The following is a 22,815-nucleotide window of genomic DNA, read 5'->3' as shown; positions in this document are numbered from 1 at the left end:
ATTATTAATAAATTATTTACAACTATGTTTATCTTAACAATCATTTAAAATCATGACTTTGGAATGACAGTATGCACTATGCAGTATGCACGTTACAAATGAAATATTTTTTTTTCGTGTACCTACACGTGATTTGCTGAAACGCGTGAAGATCAGCCAATATAAATATTTCAGTAAGATAAACATTCAATTTATTGGCTATTAGGGCTTAGTTGTTGTTATGTTCTTTATTTAAGCATATTTTTTTTATATAATAATTAGTTATTTTATCGAACTTACGTGTTATAATCAACTTAGATTCGTTTTCATTCAGTTGGTAAAACTTCGGATCAACTGCAAAATGTATTATTCATTTACACTATTATATATATATTTATATCCACATTCTGATAATCTCATTAATAAGTAATAACCTATTTCAATTACAATAATCCAGTGATATAAGGTTTACAGCTCGGAAAAATACCCACCTAGTTGTTTACAACGATGTCATAAAGGTGTGTACCAAAATTCAGCTAGGTGGGAATTTTTCCGAGCTGCACCCCTTTTTTCGTCTAATATCACTGGACTATAATGAATATATAACCAGAGGCGTTCCGAAAATGAAAATCAAAAGGGTTGAACATTTTTAAAAATACCGATTATAATCTTTTTACTTAAAAAATATTGACCAAAAATATTTGTACAAATATACCACATATTGAGTATCACACTAATAATCGATTACAACTATCATACAAATCTCGGATGTCTACTACAAGATTAAAAATTGCCTAAATGTCCCATCTTAAACAATAAAAATCATAATATTATTATAGCTCACTAAGCTCAGTCAGATATTTTTGATTCAATAAACAAAAAAAAAAAAAATTAGCAAAAATTAATCTTGTAAGTGTTTTAATAATGTGGCTGTTTAATATTTTTAAAAAAAGTTGAATTGTGTATGTGCATTTTTTGGATATTACAATTTTTCCAACTCTAATTTAAAATTTTAAACACAAAAATTTTGAAACAAATATACATGATTGTACACACACACACACACACACACACACACACACACACACACATATCATTTATTAATTAAATGATTTTTATATTTGACAGAGTACGTGTGGATTTACAGGATAAATACTCAAGAATAGATACGAAATAAATTACAGTAAATAGGTACCTATATCTAATATAATTTCAAATCAAAATCATTATAAAGTACAATTATACAAACAATGTACTTATCTGATTATGGAATTTATTATGTAATACAATTGTGTAAAAACAAAAAGATAACAATATAAAGGTATGTAGGTAATGAACTATTTGTAGCAAGTCCATTAAGTTAACCTTTAAAACAATATTTTTTCTTAATAATTACTACGTCATTTAAAAATAATTCTAAGCATAAATTTATTATTTTTAAATTCAGCCCTTTTCACTTGAATTCAACAATTTCAATCATTTTTAGCTGTACAAATCGTTTAATTATCCGTTTACCTACATTATTCTATATTTTTTTTAAGTATAACTAAACTTTCAAGTATAAACTTAATATTACCTGTATCAATGGGATTGGGGTCTTCAACTGTTGATAAAATGTAGAATTGCATGCAATATTATTTAACTTTATTATAAAAACTTATACAAATTAAATATAAAAATAATGTATTGATAAATTATTATACGATTATTTATTTAACTTTACTAAAATATAGATACAACTGATACAAGTAGTGATAAATTATTATTATTTATAGCTACATGATGCTGCGGGTAATAATTAAAAATAATGATTTTTAAATATTAATTAAATGCTTTAAAACAACTATACTTTTATCCATCATTATATCTTTTATATCCAGTAATACATCTAAACATAAAAATTATATAATTATTTTTAAGTGTTAATAACTAAAATATGCACTCTAACCTAGAGACTCTAATAGCGACAAGTGAATGTATATTAAAATTACAGAATGTCATGGCAAGATAAATGCTTTAAATTAAAAATAGGAATTTTTTATGTATTCACAAGGAAGCTGTAGGTACTTTGTAGTTTGTACAGCAAGAGAGCATGCCACAGCCATACAAAAATCGGTAATCTGTACATCTTCAAACGATAGTCAGATATGGTGGAACAGTTCTCGATGATACGTTAGTATTGTATACTCGTTGTACGAGCATAAAAAAATAAAACTATGCAAAATAAAACATCGTTTAAGACTTAAAGAGGCATAGAATCTGAACTGCAGCAAGATACCTAACATAACTGAATATGGTTTTATTATTGCTCTTATGATAATTATAACATAATCGATTTTATAACAATAGTATTTTATTAATACAAACATGAAGTTTTTAAAATTACGATATGTGGTCAATATAATTTATCGTTATTGCTGGTAAATGGGAGACAAATTTCAAGAAATACTATCAATTAACTTTTCTTCAATAACGCGTTCGGTTTATATGTCATTTTTTTTTAAGAAGAAAAAGAATTTATTGTTGTATAAATTTTATTTTAAATTTAATATCTTAAAATATGCAAAATAAAATTTTGGACAAAAAACTTAGTATTTCAAAAAAATAATCGTAGTAAATATTATTACACTTATTTCACTACCTACTTATTAAAAATGTAGATTTGATAATTGACGAGTTATGAGTTAATGATATATTTACTAACAAGACCCTTTTTTAAAGTACACCATTTGATATATTGTTGATTAATTTCAAACTCTACTCAGAATGTTGTAAGCAATAATATGAAGTTTATTATTAGTAGGGCTCGGATAAAATGGATTTGAATCTTTTTTTTTTGGAAATCTTTTCATCTAAAAATGTGTTAGTACAAAAGTTGACTTCATTGAAATATAAGTACTACTTACGCAGTACCTACTACGTTTTTGAACTTAACCAGTCACCACCAAGTAATCCAGTTTTAAAATGGACAAGGCTGAAATTTTAAATTCTTCTTATTGTACAGTTTAATGCAAATGTAATTAAATTTTTTACTAATTTTTTTATACATAATGATTTGAATTTATTTAATAAATAGTGCATTTTTTGAAAGGGCATTTATATCCGAGCCCTAATTATTAGTATTGCTGCTAAAAATTATGTTAAATTTAATTACCTGTGTTTATAGCCACATTTACTGAAAATGTAAATCAATTTAATATTTTTTAAAGTAATACATTTTACACATTTATTTATAATCATAATTTTCTTAGCATTTTTACCACTGTTTTCTATTTTATTTTTCATCAGATTTCCTAAAAAATAAATTTTTTTAAGTAAAAACAAAATTAAATAATTTAAACTTTTACTAAAAATTGGTATTTATATTATAAACCAGATATCTATTAAGAAATAATTAAGTTTGGTATAAACGATAATGATTAAAAATATATTTTAAAATTTTTTATAATCCATTAAAAAATAAATATATTGCTGTTTGATATTTTTAAAGTGGATACAATATTATCCATTTTGGGGTATTTTTTATGTATAGATCAATTTACTGTTATGAGGTAGTAAGTCTTAGACGTTATGTTTATCTGGTTCAATATATATATGAGAAGCTTTTGATGTTACGAGATTTCATCGGTACACTTGTATGTAAAATATATAAATATATTTGTTACAATTAAGTTTAAAAATAAAGTATTTTAGATTAACAAATAGTACTGGAATGCTTTTAGGGAGATTTTTAATAAATTAAATACAAATTTTAATCGTAGAACATCTCCGTTTAACACAATAAAAAAAACTACAATAATGAAAAATAATCAAAAGAAGTAGTAATACCCTAAACACTATGAAATGCTTGGCACAGAATAAATTAAAAACTACATATAATAAATTTAAATGGTATTTCATGAAAGCTATATACTGAATTTTCTAAAAAAACAACCATGAATGCATGAAAAACCCGAAACAAGTTACAAGGGACAAACATAATTCCTTTCACGTGGCTATTATCTATTTTGCCCTGCGTGGAAAATAATAAATCAAATAAGACTAGAATTAAAAAAAAACAAAAATTTAGATATATACAAATGATGATTGAAACAAACAATTAAAACATTAACTGTAAAAATGAATAACGATTAATGACAGATATAAAATTAATTAATGAAATTCTTATAATTTTTAATAATCGAAAAAATAGAAAATTTTGAGAAGAGGATTAAAATACATAACAATGCGATAAAAATCACTTATTATATTGAGAAGAAAAGGAAATACCTATTCATAAATTTGGACAACTAAATAATAACAAGATATGTTGATATTTTATTCTCTAGTGTTCTTCTTATTTTGGAATTAATAAGGTAGATACAATATACAATCATGTTTATTATTGAATATGATGGAATTAGTTACGTGATACTATTTCTAAATCGAATTTGTACATTTAATTTATAGTACCTATCGAATCATAAATATGTTTTTTGTTTTTTATGTATGATTTTTGTTTACATATGTTAAACAAACAACATTACGATATTCTTCATTTAACCTTCAACGTGTACGACGTCATGATAACTATCAATTATTATTCAGAAATAAATTTGTGTTTTAATTTTTTAATTGTATATAAAAACTACAACTGTGAAAAAGTTATTGATTATTCACCAAAAGATAAAAAAAAAATATACAAAATATATTAAATTATAAAAGATTGATATATACCATCGAAATTAATATCTGAATCATAAAATGTATCTGAAAATTAAATTAAATATAATTAAATTTATTTTGGATATGTATTTCTTAAAATATAATATAGTAAATTTTACACTTTACAGATAATTTATATATGTTTTCAATATACTATATTCTACTCGTATATACTATTTACTCGTATGTTTGATATAAATAGTTAATAGCACTATTTAAAAGTGTTTATATGTGTGATATTATTATCGTCTTTTTACAAAGTTCTCTTTGAATTTTAAGACAATTTTTATGTAGTTACTTTCCATTATTCTCAAATATGTGCAATAAAAACGCATTAATGAGAATTAATTATACATATATTATACTGGCTGCAAACGAGATGTGTCCCAAATACTAAATTGTGTTCTTAGGTTTTTTCAGGTTACACAAATTGTGTCCATCATCTTTTTTGGGGGTTACACGAATTGTTTCCCTCGGTTTTCTTCGGGTTACATACAAGTTTGGTCTAACTAATATAAATTAAAATTAAAAATAACTACACAAATAGTTTTAATAATATTAAATATCAGGCAAAAAAGTAAATAAAACAATTTTTATAAATTCACATTGAGAAATTCGTCCATTACAATATTAAACTCAATTAAAGGTGTGTTAATTGTGTTATATATTATATTTTACACGAAAAATGAGAAATTCATACAAAAAATTGTCATATTATTAGGTATACAGTGAGTTTCGCTTAATGTGATCACATTGGTTCAGATCATTTTTATTCTATTAACTGGTTGATTCGAAAAACATTTTTTTTTTATTGATGAGTTTATATTTATATGTATGTTTAAAATTTGATAAAAATAAAATAAATTTAAAATAAAGTGAAGAAACTATTTATTTTTGATTGTACTTGAGAATCGACTATTTTTATTTTCATATTAGCCTGAAATTATAATCCATATTCAGTTAATATAATATATACTTCATTTTTAATTATTTAAAAATTAATAAATAATAATGTAATATGTACATTGTACATATTGTATTTATAACTTTTGAAACAACTGAAAAGTATCGTTTTCGACATATTTATGAATAGCTCCTTTTAACTTTTTCAAAACAATTCTTGTTTCTTTTTAGTGTAGTAAAAATATTAACCTAACCTAACAATAATCAATTGTGGTTTCGTCTAATTAATATAAATAAAAGTAAAAATAACTACATAAATCATTTTAATAATATTACATATTAGGCAACAATTTAAATAACACCGTTTTTATGCATTTTATGAATATTTTATTCTTGTGTAAAATATCGTTTTGGAGTAATCAGCACACAATTTGTGTACCTAGAACTTCATAAAACAGTTGAGACATAATTCGTGTATCCTGCTTCTATGATTGGGACACAACTCGTTAATTGCGATTATACTACGAGTAACCTTTATATTCTTCTGCTTTCAGGCGTTGCTGATGAAAATGTAAGAAATAAGTTATTTAATTAAATTATAACTAACAATAATATTGTATACTATTTCTCTAAAATTACATTATGTAGCTAACTATTAAATGGCTCACATATTAATTTGTACATAGTGAAAATGTTTGCTATGGTTTGATTCAATTCTGAAAATCACAATTTTTGTAATATATTGAATTAATATTGACATAAATTTAACATTAATTGTATTATATATTAATTGCAATGTTATTTTATATATTGATGTAATAAACTAGGTATACTATATTTACCAAAGAATTCTGGTCTTTTATGCCAATATTTAGGAAAAACGCCAGTATAGGTTTGATCTAAAAATATTGATTTAGATAATTTATTTTATTTTAAATTATACATATTACTAAATATAATCAATAAAACTGTAAACTATTATACAAATAAACTTACCTTTATCCACAGCAATTAATGATAATTTTTCATTATTGATGGTATATTCATAATTTTTTTCTGAATAAAAATGAATAAATTAAAATTATTATACAAAAATACCAGATCCACAAAACACAAGTTTTTGGTTTTCAGCATTAAACTGGTATTATTATCTATACTAGAATATATTAGAAATGATTTATTTACTTAAATATATAGATATAAGATTACGATAGGAAATATATTTACAACTTATCTTTTGGTGAACCAGATTTCTTTTGTCTCACTTGTCCTAATAGATTATTTATGCAGTTGTCAGACTTTTTTTGTAATATGTGCCTTTATTTAAGACATGATAAAATATTCTTATATCTTTGTATCAATATTATCAAATCTCACATTATTTATCTACCTTGTGTTTGTTACTTTATGTATGTACTGAGTTAATATTTATATTAACATTATCATACGACTTATATTTTTGAAAATATATCAATTTACAATTATCTTCATCATATAAAAAATAATCTTTAACAACAACTACAATAAGACTATTTATTAAAATAACAATTTATATTGTATAAAAAATATATTTACAAGTGTAAAAATATGTTAGCAATACAACACATTATAGAAGACAAATTGTTGTGATAATTAGTGAAATAAATAAAGAACTAGTTTAAAGAAGAGAAAAGGTAGGTAATTTTTTTGCTGTACAGCAGGAGTCATTTGAATTCAATAATAAGCCATTGGGTATACAAAGAATTTCTATACACTTATATAAATTAACTTAAAACATATTGTGATTTTGGTTTTTAAGTTTGGCGGTATTGATGAACTTCACGATGTTAGAGATTGGCAGAGGATTATTCAATGGTCGTATAATATTCGCACGATTAAAGAGGACAATTTATTGTGGTATAGGCTGAAATATTAGCAAATTTATTTTCTTGTTAGAATGTCCGAGAATTTAAAAGTTTTCGATCTTATAATTGTAATCATTTTGTAGAATGCGATTTTGATTTGGAATATGTAGCTTAATATATGATGGATTAAATATATTTTTAATATTATTGATATTGCTCAGAGAGTCTGAGAAAATGATGGTGTCTTGGAGATATTTATTTTTTAGGGCTTTATCACGGCCATTGACTGTTATAAAAACTGAACTAGAGGTGGGGAGTATACTCGTATATATATATATATATAAATTGCGTTTTGTTTCACAATACTGTGGTTTCAACCTCGTTTTGACTTTTTGAAACGTCTGTATAATTTTCTTTGTTTATGAGTTATGACATTTTGTATCATATGATAAAATTGTTGTCTATAATATTGAAAATGTATGTTTTTTAAAATATAAAATTTATTATTGGTTTCGTTAGAAGCTAGACTAACTGTGTAAGTGTAATGTGTAATACTTAAGAGATTTCTAGATTGTTTGCCTGACGAAGTATTGGTAATATTTGAAATTTTGGTTTGAAATAGAGGATATAAAACGTAAGTTATTTGTCAGTTTTAGCCCATGAATTAAATTTCAATTTGAGTTTTCTTTAATCAAATCGAGCTGTTTATTATTTCATTAATAATTTACTAAATAATTTAAAATTAAAAACGGAAATTCTCATTTAAAATTCTATAGGTAGTATCATACTATCATCACCTATGCTTCTAAGTAGTATACAAAATAGTGCTACTCAAAAATCTAAAAATATCGTCTTTAAGACTTTAAGTATTATATTTATTAATTTAAAAAATTAGAATTTGAATAAATTAATTATTAAATTAAAACAATGAGAGACGAGAGTGAATACGTTTTGCGAATTAAGTACCCAGTAAATTCTTTAAATTTCTTAATTCCAGTAAAAACTTATTATGAGGAACTTTGTATTAAACTTTCAAGCTTGTTGACTGATACATTGTTTTTCTCCATTATTTTAAAAATGCGATGAATATTTACAATTTTGACCTCTCAGTACCAAACAAATTTGTTTCTAATCAGAAAAAAATAGTTATATTGAAAATTAAAGACTTTTATACTATACTTATAGTACAAAAACAGATCATTATAAAATCAATAAACTAATCATTACACTGATGATCTAAAAATTACTATAAACTAAAACAATACAATGGCTTAAAAATCTTACTTAGATTATCATGAAGTCCGAATTCAGGATTAAAATAACCTATAACGTTGATTTGGAATAAAATTAAAAATTAAAATTAACATTATTATTATATGTTTTATATAATTTAAGATAATTTATAACCTAATATTAAATAATAAAAAAAACTCTTGTTTTATATTGATTGATATTATATATTTACTGGCATTTAATATTTTCAATTTTATTTAAGAGAAAATAAAATGTCGTCATAATGACATAAAAATCGAATAACTTTTTCTATTTGTATATACATTTTGACGATTTTTATTCTTTTTGAAATAAAAGTTGAACATTTAAATTATTTTACATTATTCAATACAACATTAATTATGAATTTTATATAACTGAGATACTAAAAATACCTGATTATAGGAAATAATAAAAGTTTTTATGGTTTTATAATGATATACATTTTTTTTGGCATGTGATAGGCTAGATTATACTTACTATAAAATGAGTTACCTAATAATCTCCAAAGTTCGGAATTTAAAATTTATAAGCTTCATTTTTTGAGTGTTGATGAAGAATCTTTTAAAATCAAGTATATATGTCTGAGTGTATCAAGTATACTTTTACTGTTGTTCACTTGTTCATTTAGGTTATATAAAATTACTTTATTATCTATGGTCATATTTCTGGCTGACTGGCTCCATGACAGTTTAGAATAAAGAGCCTTGATAATCGGTACATTTTAATAAGGGCGTAAGGCTTTTTAGTCGGAACATTCAATAATAATAAGTAGGTATGCTTATGTTTAATAGATAGGACACCATAATGCGTTATTCTTGTATACTGAATCTGTTGAAAATAGTTTCATTGCGATGGCTTCCATCAATTGAAATGAAAGTAAAGGATGAATATTCTCAAAAATGTAAAAATACTTTATTTTTATATAGATAATTATTATTAAATTTTAATACTTACAAATATAATAAGGATCTGTTAAAATAAAACATTAAAATGATTGAAATAAATACATTTTAAATGTTTAACTTAAAATATTTGTTAAGCTGATATAAATATAAATAAAATTTATTTCCTCTATTTTAATATGTTTTCTATAGGTGTTAAATAATATTGTATAATTAAATTTGTTATCAATTTACACGATAAGACATTTTTTGAATAATTTTTACGTTGAAAATGTACTTATATAAACATTTGTCATGATTATTTTTATATCTAACTAAGCAATTGTTCTTATTACCTATAATTATTTAAAAATATGATCCTGTATTCCATTTATTTATTCAAATGAAATATTTAGGCTTTAGCCAATATTTTTCAAAATAAATTGTTAAAATTATTATGTTTCTCGTTTGTAATAATAACCTATTTTTTTATTATTGAAAAAATTTGACTATTAGATCCAACTATTATTAACTACCTGTAAAAATATGTACTCAATTGTCGAAGTGGGAAAAAGCTCGAGGAAAAGGCATTCTTCTACTTTTTATAATTTACATATTTCATCGCTTCATTTATTTTGTCTAAAATTATACAGCTCCCTTATAATTATGTACAAAGATTATTGGTTTATATAAATGATTTTCATATACCATTTAGGTATATTTTGATGATGGTGTTTAGTTTCACAATAATACAATAATATTAATTATTATATTTTTGATAAAAACAAGTATTTTTTTCTTGTTTAAAATTGTATATTGAACCACGTAATGTCTGCACTTTAATGTAGAAATATTTACTACTGTTATTTGTGATACCGCTCAAAGCAAACTATGTGCTTCAATCTATGCAAACCTTATTGCTAAATCTCTGTTTTTAAATGACGATGTTTTTATTACTACATGGTTCACTGTAGTCGTATTTATCTGGTGACGTGGGTTGAATATTGTCTTCGTTTTGCATGTTGTCTGGTTGACAGTTGTCAAAGTCTACAATCGTACTACAATAAATATTAGTTGAGTGAATCAACTCAATGTACTTATTGTTAATAACTTTATTATTTCAACAAAAATGAGTTATTAAAATTTCAAATTTTTTTAACAAAGACAAAAAAAAACAATTTTATTAAAACCGAACGACCATACATGATATACGAAGTAGTGTGTGTTCACGGCATCGCTTTATTGCTATTATTGTACAATACAAGGGGACCATTATCAATAACCAACATTGGTAGTTATATCATACCCGCACATACACACACACACACACACAACACAACACAAATATATATATATATATATATATATCTTTAAAGACTTGAAATAGTGATTGGTCTAAAAAAATAAAGATAGCATAGTAATATCTTCTATTCTGATTTCAAATAGAATGAGATAACTTTTTTTAAATATCCTTTATTTAGTTTTCTTTAATAATTCGTGTACATTTATTTGGTATGACATTTTTGTGATGGATTATTTTTTAAAACTTAATTTGTGTATTAAACATTATATTGTATATTAAATTAATTAGAAAAATTAAAAGTTAAAACAACTTACTATACAATGACAAATAAAAGTATTCTGGTTCTAATATCTTCTGATTGACTAAAATTGTATTAATTTGTTATATAATGAGCAACGATCAGTTAATTTGAAAAGTTTTTATTGGCAGATTTGATTATTATCAAATCACTTAACAATACAAGGGTAAAAAAAAAACAATAATAATAGTAATAAAAGAGAGGTAAGCAAAGGAGTATCACACTGCTGTACATAAGATGTCGAGCGAGTGACTATTATGAGTGTGTTGAATTCAATAATATATTATTGTAAACGAAAAACGATTTTGAGCGGAGATGATCTGTAAAATTTTATCATAAAGTGTATTTTACGATATGTTAATTTGATATAACTAATAAAGTAATTTATTTTACATGTAGTACTATGTGAGATTGATTTAATTTTTTTCGAAAACATTGCATTTATTATATTATTAGTATTTAATTATTATAATAATATGTATTTATATTTTATACCATATTATATCAACTTATTCTTATACAACTTAAAAGTTAATAACATCTTTTTGTAAATATCGTATATTGTATAACAATAAATAAATAATATTTTAAAATAAATCAAAAATTTGTTGTGTACCTATAGTAAAATTTATATTACATATTATAAAATACATAACAATTTAAGTTCCTACAAATAATTGACATATTGTCAAAGTTGGAACTTAAAATGTCTATAGAAATAATTGTATTTCTACATATTTTACATTTTATTGTTTAAGTATGAAATACTAATTTATTGAAGAATCGTGTAATAAATATTCGAATCTTAGATACAAAAAGAAAAGTTTTAATACATTTCGTCAAAGTTCTAACTTCAAATATTTATTTCTAATGCATAAAAAAAAATTGTGCCAATGTACTTTTAATATTTTTTATTATAAAGATATAAAAACAATTTATGTGAGATTTTGTACACATTTTCAAGAATTTTAATCCAGCGAATAATTTTTAATCGACATATATAGAAAAAAAAATTTTAAATGTCATCATAAATTGATAATATAAACATTTAGTTATTCCTTTTCGAATTACACCAAAAAAAAAAATCGATTTTGTCTGTAAAAATGGGATTTGTATTAAAATAATTTTTTTATCTTTTGTTTGTTTTTCCCAATCGTAAAAAATAATACTGGGAACATTATTATTTTTGAAAGCCACCATGAGTTATACTATATTATATTATGAACCTATTTTTTTAATGTTTTATGGTATTTAGACAAGGATGTTATTAATAGAGTATTAGTATAGTATAAATATATATTTTTATAACAATTAAATACTTATAATCAGGGCTTTGTATTCGAATCATATTTTATTCGGGTTTCGGATCAGATGCTGGATGTATTAATAATATATCACATGAAGGTTGTAAAAAAACAAAATGTTTCGGATTAACCAAAATGTTTTATTTGGGGTTTGGTTAATTCGAGTGTTTTGAAAATAAAATCATTCGGGTTATATAAGTTTTGGCCGTTTCAAGTGTTTGATTTTTTTTTTAAGGGTTTTTAGGTGTTTTTAGGGGTTACGGGTTTAGGATAATTCGGGTGAAAAGCTCTGCTTATAATATGATAAATGCAATATTTTCAGAAAAAATCTATCAACCTATAGTTATATTAAAAAAAAAAAAAAAAAAATACTTTAATAACTAGGTATATCAAAAAATGTATTTATAAGTCGATAGACCGATTCCACTCAGAATCGTTTCATGTATACAATAATATATCATTAAATTCAACACACCTATAACAATGATTCCCTGAACATCTTATGTACAGCAGAGTGGTACCATTTGCTTTATTTTAAAAAATTAGATATTTTTTGAAGGTAACTTTTTATATAGAAAATAATATTTTTTTAAATAAATTTGAAATAAACGTGGTATACAATTTTTATATTTAGTTATGTAGAAATACTAACATTTTTTATTTGGATTTTGTATAACCTGCAAGTTGTATTTCGTATATACAATATCTGGTATCATCTTGAGTTCTGTAACAAAAAGATAAAAATGTCAAAAAAGTTGGTGAATATGCAATATTTTTAAGTTCACCAAATTAAATTATACATTTAAGTGTTTAGATTCTAAACGTTGCGATGAACATTAATTTTACAATGAAATGTGTTTTTTAAAAAAACTTCTATTTTATTTGTCATAAACTTTGGAGCACCAATTAGTATTTCAATTTTTAACATAAATATCTTTATTGATAAAAAGTGAATTTAGTAGATACTTAGAAAAAGGTTAGGGGTCACATGTAAAAAGAAGGGAAGAAGAAAATCAATATCCTATATTATAGTTAGTAAGTGTCGAGTGAACCTCGTCGTTAAATATATCATTGTAATCTATGGTAATTTTTAAATTACAGAAATATCAGAAAATTAATTTTGTTTAAAATTGGATTAGCAAACGAAGTACTGTTTTTCCCAAATTGTTTTTTGTTTTTACCAATTATTAAGAAAAGTACTGTGCATTTTTTTTTTTTTTTGAACCCAAACATATCAATAAATTTATTTTCTTACTAAAAAATAAATTGAAATTAATAATCTTTTATTTTTAGTATAATAAGAAAATTGATGTCACAATAAAAAAAAAATAATAATACAGATCGTTGTAAAATCAATATTTTAATCGCTCTGCTCAGCATCTAAAACAACTAAATTCATTGAGATAAAATTTTAAATAAGTTATAAGAATATAATATATTTGAGTAGGTATGTAAAATAAATATGTTACCTTCAATACAACGATAGTCTTCAAATGATTCTGAATAAACGATCATCATAAAAATGATATTGGTGTAACAATAAATTAAATTCATTGTTCTTTTACAAATGTTAGTGATCATTAGTGTAAGAACAATAATAAAATAATAAATTGTTTCAACTAATTGTAAGTTGCTTATGACAAATTTTTTATGTTAAGAGAACAAGCACAGTTGAGCAAATGAAAAAAGGCTTCTGCATTTATGTTTTTGGAAATCAACAACAACGCAACTATAGTGAAGTGGCAAATAAGTGTCACTACATTTTATAATACAAATAGGGAAATGTAGGTAACTACTCTGTTGTACGGTAGATGTTGAGAGTACCTCGTTATTGATTAAGTCACTGTAATGTATGTGTTGAATTTGAATTCAGTAATAAATCATTGTATACAAAAGATGATACTGAGCGAAAACGATTTGCTTAAAAAAATAAATAAAAAACATCATTGTAAATTTAAAATCATTAGAACCATCTATTCAGAATCTATTAAATGTACGTACTCGAATGTCTTAATTTGTCTTGCCTAAAAATGTTTCGCGTTTACCCCTTTACTCTTCACATCTTATAAATTTTTCTTCTGCTTCTTCTACTTTAAAAAAAAAAACCTAAATAGAACATTTTTTTTTATTTAAAGAATAAAATATAATCGTACGGTACGCCCACGGATATGTTTTAAAACGTTATGCATTATTCAACGCGGTTAGGTACTGTGTTTTACAGATATTTAATAGTTGGCACCAGATTCAAGATAATATTTTACTAATAATCACGGTTGTATATCTACAACCGTGCTGATTTCACAACGAATTGCGATATGGAGACGGCCCGACCACAGGACAAACTCGAGTTGGTTCCCAGATTTCAAAAACAGCATAGAATAGGTATATTTTATAGAGTACATGAGTTGGGTCCCGGTATATTTTATGAAATCCACGAGTTGGGTCCCGGTATATTTTATGGAGTACATAAGTTGGTTATATTATATATGTTATATTTATAGTTGGTATATTTTATGGAAGTATGTGAGTTGGGACTAGCCTATTTGCGTTACCCAGAAGACACCACGTGGAGGTTGGCTAGAATGTCTCCCAAAAATTTTGTTTTTTGAAACGTTAAAGTAACGGTCTTACGATAGTATTATCTTAAATGGGGGGTTCAACTTTACTGAATCGCTATAATTCATGATATTGATTTTAAATTTACTAAGTATTTATCAATGTAAAGAACTAAAGTGTAAAGCGACTGATATCATTGTACTGCAAATGTACAATGTACTTAATTTATTAAATATTAATTAGTATCGTTCATATTGTTCATACACAATTTCAAATTTTCGAGTCAAAACAACTTAAAATCAATAACACTCAAGATGCTATAGATGTTTTAAAATCGGAGTATTCACTTCGTAATATGCTTTCAGAAGTGAATAAACTTATAAAAATTATATTGGCTATTCAAGTTTCTTCTTGTACTGCAGAAAGATAATTTTTAGCATCGCGGTGGTTAAAAACATTTTTGAGGGCAACGATGTCTCAAAATCGTTTGAATGATTTAGCAATATTGCATATTCATAGGAATAAATGTGCGGATCTTTTAAAACATAATATGTTTTTTCATTGATAAGACCAAAATTCGTCATAAAAATACATTTTCCATAAAAATTGATCCTGTTAAGTTTTGTTTTTTTTTCAATCTTAGTGTATTGTTGTTACATATTATACTAAGTTCATATGTATTTCAAATACTCTTATATATGTAAACTATAGTTAATTAAAATCAGTTTATTAAACACATAAGTCATATTATATTAAATTTCATACAATTTATCAGTATTAACGAGGTATATATATCCAAAAAAATTTCAAATGAATTGAAGGTAGACCAGTCTAGGTATAGGTATATAATTATGTATCATGTATTATCAAGTATACGAATGGTTAAAGGCGGCTTTACACACTTATTTTTATAGGACAGAGGGGTAACCTTGATAACCCTATGATTTTTTTAAATTTAAGTGTCTATAGGTTAGACAATAGATTGTGTGTCTTATTGTTATTGAGACCTCCAAATTTGTCCATTTCGACTTCAGTAGAATCAGTTCCACACCGGAGTACGTTATAATCGACTGTTCAATTATTAGGTACATGCAATAAATTTATATATTTTTTTTTATTATTAGAAATGGACTTTTCTTGATAAGATGGGTACTTGATATATTAGCTGAATATTTATATTATTATTTTATCTCTAAAAAATAATAGTCTATAGTAAATTTTGATTTTTGTCTAAGCTATTTATAGAAAATTTTAATTTTCTATTATTTTTCTATGGATGTAGATAAAAAAATGTATCAATGGTAAAAATGCTTGAAAATGTAATACAAGATTCCTCATATTAATTTCATTCCCTAATTAAAAAACATTTAAAATAAGCATTTAAATTTAGAATTTCGACAAAATTCGTCAAAATTTCGAAAATTATAGACTATTTTGTTGTTAGAAAATAAAAATTCATAAAAAAATTTATCTTTGTACTTATGATTTGCAAATTTAACACTAGGTTCTTTATACGTTTTTAAAACTAAATAAAAAAAACAATTACTAGAAAGTCAAATTAATTTTTATGACTGTTTGAACTAAACATTTTTACAACATCGGATATTCAACTGTATAATAACTACATTAATAACTAAGTCTTGGATTTAATAAATGCACTAAAGTCATCGAAAATGTCCTAAAAATGCCCTTAAAAAAGCATCTTACGACAAAATTTACCTTAAAAATTAACAAATACATAGATAATATTTTTAAATAGCTACATTTAAACTATTAAGATGTATTATGTAAAAATACAATATTATATTATACTCGCATATTGACAAATATACTAAGAAATGCGAAAAAATAAAATCTATAAATTTGTTTACACTGTTTTACAATATTTTTAATAAGTTATTATTAAATCATAACTTATATACTTAAATAATACAATATGGTATAAATACATAATATGTTATTATAATAATTAAATACTAATAATATAATAAATGTAAAATTGTTTGCAAAAATTAAATCACACTACCGTAATACTTAAAGTAAAATAAATGACTATATAAAAAAGCATATCATGATAACAGACAACAGTATAAATATACTATACAGTATATAAAATATAACATGCAATATACTTAGTAGTATAGCATGTCAAACCATTTCCGCTCAGAATCATTTTTTGTATAAATTGATATATCATTGATTATTTCAAGTTTAACAATCTATTACAGTAACCCTCTCAACACCTAATGTACTTATAACTGAACGGAACCCGCTGCCTACCTTTTTTTTGTTTTTCTTGATTATTATGAAAATTTTTTGGAAGCATTTACTTTTGATCCCCTCAAAGCTCAAACTATCAACGTTATTCAATTTTTTATCAGAAATGATCATCGAAGTTGAAAATCGAATTATTTTTACTGCTTTTAAAGGTGATGATAGACATTTTAAGAAGAACACACATCATTATAAATAAGAAATTCATTACTCCATTTTAGATTCAAACATTTGTAAATTTAGCTATTTAAGCTTGCGTAATATTTGATTTCAATTTCGTTATCATTTCTGTTAGGAATGTGAATTTAGTGAGTATTTTTTCGGTCAAAAAAATTCCTTATACATTTTTTAATAATTGGAAAAAAATGGTAATTTTAACACAAAATTAATTTATTTTATTGTAATTCATAAACGAATAACTACGAATTTTTGAAAATTTCACTAAATGTTTATATTGGAACCCAAACATATATGCATAGGTATTACATGAGTATTTTCAAAATATTTTTGCTCTTATTGAGCTGTTTTTTTTTTAATATCATTGATTGAATTAGCAACCATTTTATCATAAAAAAATGGCAAAAATAATAATAATTTGTGAAATTATAAGTTAAAATCATTGTTGTAATACAAAAGTTTTTAATCATTATGGTTTAGTATACAGTATATACAGAGTATATAGTACAATTGTAAATTGTATAAACTTAATGTAAGCCTGTTACAATATATTTTATTATTTTATAAGAATAAACACAGTTGAGTAAATTAAATGAGTGTATTAAATTTGTTTTATATTATGAGCGGAGCAAAGAATATATTTCATAGGTTATGACATAACATTACATAACATTGACATTGTATGACATTTATTTTTTATTTTTATGTCTTTTTACAATATAAGTAGTATTAACACAAGATTTTTCAATCTTGAGAGTAGTTGGATAGTAAATTGGATCGACTCTGTACTTAAGAGAAGTTTTGAGAAATTAAATACTTTTGAAAATAAAAAATTCCCAGTACTTTTTTTTAATAAATGAAAATTAAACAAAAAATTAAGGAAAAACAGAAATGTTACGCTTAATTAGTTTTTAACTAAATTGATTTCTTTATTTTGTTAAAATTCAAAAACAAATTATTGCAAAAACTTGAAATTTTCACCAAGTGTATATATTATCATTTATCATTTTTTATATATGATATACATTTTTCAAAATATTTTGACTCTTGAAAAAATTATAGATAATTTTGTTTTCTATAAATATTGAACAAAAACCATTCGTCGGGTAGAAATTAAAAGACAATTTTTATTTATATTATGCATTTGAATTAAGATTTTTAACGAAATTGGTCAAAATCGAAAAAAATACAAACTTTTTATACTGAATAAAAACTAAAAAAATATATAAATACAATTATTTTATACATATTTTAAGTTAAAATTAGAACGATATTATTTATTTAAACGATAAATAACGATGTTAATTACTTTGTTATAATTTAAAAACATTATTCGGGGGAACCTATAACTGATATTATCATGAATTTTACTATATGCAATGAAGACATTTTTTATTTATTTTATGATATTCTTTATTTACGCTATAAAGTATAAATTTATTTTTACAATTTTACGGTACATATAGAAATATGTTATTATATTTTGGGTTGTTTAAGTTAAAATAATATTATTATAATAATTTAATACTAATAATATAATAAATGCAATGTTTTATATTTTAATGCGTATATATAGATCTATTTTCTCTAAAAATTAGTTGTGACGGTAGTGTGGAATTCCCTTATGCTACAATGTGTAGATATTGCAATATTTCTGGATTGTGATCACATAATTCAAAATTTAATAGATATTCATCATTTTTGATTAAGTATTTAAGTCTTTTGTCACTACCACCACTCTTCTCCATATTTCACTGTCAAGAGTTAGCTCTTCACAGTTGGATATGTCCAATATAACAAGGTATTTTTGTAGTTTGTTTATCTATCACAGTTTCAATTTACTTATCTTGTTCAGCTTTTACTTTTCATTGTTGTCATTGTGTCTCAATCATTTATCATGCTTATAACTTTCCCATTTTTCTATATTGAATTTTTCCGTGTTTTGATTCCATTATGGTCCAGATATTTTTCTCAATATCTTCCTTTTGAATCTTGCTAAACATTATTCATCTTAATACTATCTTGATACTAATTTGGATTTTAAAATTGGTTTCAGAAATTAAGCAAAATTTTGTTCTGGATTTCCTTATAATTGTTACCCGATGAATTTATTTCTATTCCTAAATATTTAAATTTGTCTACCTACCACGTAGTTTTTTTTCATGGTATTAAGTCTTATACTTTTTAAATTTGTTTTATGATATTATTTGTAGGTCGTTATACCAATCGTAACTTGTTTTAACCATTCACAGTAATATGAGAATTAATGGACACTTAATTGAATACAATATTCATATGTGTCTTACAGCTGACAAATACAAATGATTTTACTGTTACTGTTAAAATATTTAAAAGATATTTTCGGTGATCAATAAATTATATTTTACATTTTTATAACCTATGATCTATATAACCTCCCCCTAAATTATCGCATTCAAACTGTATCTTTTAATAAGAAAAATATAATGTGTAAACTAAATGGCCCTTACTGCCGAAGTTAAAGACTAATTAAAAAAAAAAAAAACAAATCTAAAACAAATTTATTGCCCCGTTAGTATATTTAAAAACAATGTATGAATTAATATAACTTATTATGTAAACATAAAATTGTATTGAAGGGTAAATGCATAAAAATTAGCCCACTAATAATATTAATTATGAACTCAGTTATCTATTTGAGCTATTGTAGATGATTCTGCATCATCTCTGAAATTAACTCCCAGCTCTTGAAAAATTGTTTTTTGGTCTTGGCCTGAAAATATAATAAATCAATAACACAATTCTATTGTATTCAAATAATTTCAAAAGCATATAAAACTAGTTTAATATTATACTAATTGGATATTAAGTTTGATATAGTATTAATTTTTCTTTGTAAAATATTTAAGCTTTTAAAATATAAATTCCTCATTTTATTTCTTATAAGAAAACATTGTGCTTGGTGCAACTCAATCATATAGCTATATACTTTAAAAAATACACGAGTGTTATAACTTATAACGATAGATACACGATAATACGTCATAATGTTTAACCAGGTGTGCTGAAACACCTATAATACTATTAAATTTTTAATTTTATAGTTGACTTTATAATGTGATAAATTACATTTAAAAAAAGCTATATATTTTAATGATGAATAAAAACATATTACAAAATAATTATAAAAAGTTGCATACCTTCAAACAATTTAAATTTCTTTTTGAAAAAGTCTATATGAAACGGTATTATGTCTAAAGAGAAATAATAGAAATAATAAAAATTTAAAAAAATATTATTCTGATCGATGTGTGGAAATAAACAAAACTATAATAATAACAGAAACTTAAATAATAACTTTTATCTAATGTTTTTAATGGATATATATTATAATGTATTTTTGTATAAGGTGTCAAGTAAAATTAATTGAATCAGTTTTGTAATATTAGTATAGTAAGTTTAAGTCTGTAGGGTTCTTAATTTGTGTTAAGAGAATACCTATAGTTTATAATTTTCTTATTCTTGTAGATTATATAATATATTAGATAAACTTAAAATTCAAAGATTGTGAATATAAGGCATGGATCAAATATGTTTAATTCATAGTATAATAATAATGAAAGTTTTTTAAACACTGATATTGTTGTAATATTATTCTTAAATTTGTTTTGTAATTGCTCATCGTACCATTTTTAATGTATTTAATATTTTTGCCATGAACAATAATATTATGATAATTAAGGACACCTAGATTACTATCTTATTCCGACATGGTTAAAAACTGAAAAGATCTAGTACTTATATTTTATAGTATAACATATAACTATACTAGAAATATTTTAATTAATATTCCTTGGAAAATTTTTATTTGATAACATACACAAATATTAAATAGGTACTTAAAATTATGATAAAAACGCAATTATATTTAATATTCATAACTTAGAATTTAAAAAATGTATTTCATATTATCATTTCAATAAGTATACAATTAAAATAAAAAAGTTCGTTAATTAAAAATCTTACTCATATTTTTCATTCTCAATACGTAAAAATTATAGCTTTCACGTCTTAATAAATATGCTGTAAACATAAATATATAAAATTGATAAGTATTTTTTATTTAAAAATCTGAAGGAATGTTTGGATTATGTATATTATAATTAAATTTGAAATTTTACTGAGATTCTTATATTGCATAATAATAATTTGAAACTTTTTATTTATTTTAAATTTAACCAAATTGATATTTAAAGAATCAATGTTTAATAATATTTTAGTTTTCCTTTTTAAAAATTAAATCAAATAATGTTTTCCAATGTTTATTGATGTTAGATAAGATTTTTGTCTTTCTACTATTTTTAATATTAGATATTTTATTGTATGTAATATATGTTTGAAATGAGATAAAAATAAATGCAGTGATTACAGTTCTATTGTATCTTAAAATTGTTTGAGTTTTATTTTAAAATAATAGATGTTGCGTCTAGTTATTCTAGATAGCAATATGCTGAGCGAACACCAATTCAATGAAAAATACTAGCATGACCCAGTGTATTAAGCTGGCCGCCCCTTCGGTAGTAGGTACAATAGGGGCAACCGCATTGCTTTGGTTTGCGCTCGGCCATTAATGGAAGAATGTAGGATAGCATACGTGATTTTAAATTTTTCGCTCGATCTAGGCTCATCATTTTCACTAAAAATAATTTTATTAAAATTCACAAAAATATTATAAATAACAATCTGATTTATAAATAAAGTATTAGTAATCATAAGAAAAAATAGTAGTAAGTAATATACTCCGTTACTCGTAATGAGTGAAATAACTATAACTAAAATAAATAAAAATGTATATTGTTATTCAAAAAAATAAAAAACATTTTTTAAATGTTGTGTTAACTGGAAATTATGTAAAAAAAATACGTTTATAGATTTTGAAATAATGAGTGTTGTTTAATAAAAGAAACACTCATTATAGAACCTTTCGACTGTACCTCATCATTCAGTGTCTTATGTTAGAATTCAATGATAAATAATTGTATAGAATAATAGTTAGACGTTTGAAATTATAAGATTGGAGTATTTTAAATTACTTTATACATTTATTAGGATCCTACTTTATTCTTTAATTTTTTTTTCTCAAAATATACTTACAAGGTTGAGCTAAATAATATATATTGAAGCATATAAGAATTTCATACTTGTACTGTAAGTTTAATAATATAATTTGTTCACGAGAGTGTTAGAAATTTCCTCTTTTAAGATTTTTATTTTTATATTTATGTAGATACTAAGATACTTAAGTAAAAACTTAAAAACAATTTTCTTTCATATTTAC

The 22,815-nt window shown here is 23.4% G+C and overlaps 1 protein-coding gene across 1 annotated transcript; it reads right to left on the bottom strand.

Annotated features, from left to right (window-relative positions):
- Window positions 1-208: 208 nt before the first annotated feature.
- Window positions 209-14,150, bottom strand: LOC132923125 (uncharacterized). Its single transcript, XM_060986958.1, has 14 exons — window positions 13,961-14,150; window positions 13,144-13,215; window positions 11,204-11,251; window positions 9,660-9,674; window positions 8,715-8,753; window positions 6,583-6,642; window positions 6,429-6,485; window positions 6,255-6,302; window positions 4,696-4,728; window positions 3,240-3,272; window positions 3,134-3,154; window positions 1,829-1,867; window positions 1,556-1,582; window positions 209-333 (listed from the first exon to the last, which is right to left on the bottom strand). The coding sequence occupies exons 1-14, from the start codon at window positions 14,070-14,072 to the stop codon at window positions 209-211; spliced, it is 729 nt and encodes a 242-aa protein (XP_060842941.1). The 5' UTR covers window positions 14,073-14,150.
- Between the last annotated feature and the right edge of the window lie 8,665 nt (window positions 14,151-22,815).

This window comes from Rhopalosiphum padi, chromosome 2 (assembly GCF_020882245.1).
Source record: "Rhopalosiphum padi isolate XX-2018 chromosome 2, ASM2088224v1, whole genome shotgun sequence".
Lineage (NCBI taxonomy): Eukaryota > Metazoa > Arthropoda > Insecta > Hemiptera > Aphididae > Rhopalosiphum > Rhopalosiphum padi.
This window is presented reverse-complemented; position numbering and strand designations above follow the sequence as displayed.

Bases quoted from the DNA above. Each gene is read 5' to 3' on its own strand.
- LOC132923125 (XM_060986958.1), bottom strand. From the start codon at position 14,072: ATGATCACTAACATTTGTAAAAGAACAATGAATTTAATTTATTGTTAC. The intron at 13,216-13,960 runs GTAACATATTTA...TTTTTGTTACAG, and splicing joins AGACTATCGTTGTATTGAAG to AACTCAAGATGATACCAGAT. The intron at 3,155-3,239 runs GTAAAAATGCTA...TTACATTTTCAG, and splicing joins AAATAAAATAGAAAACAGTG to TAAATGTGGCTATAAACACA.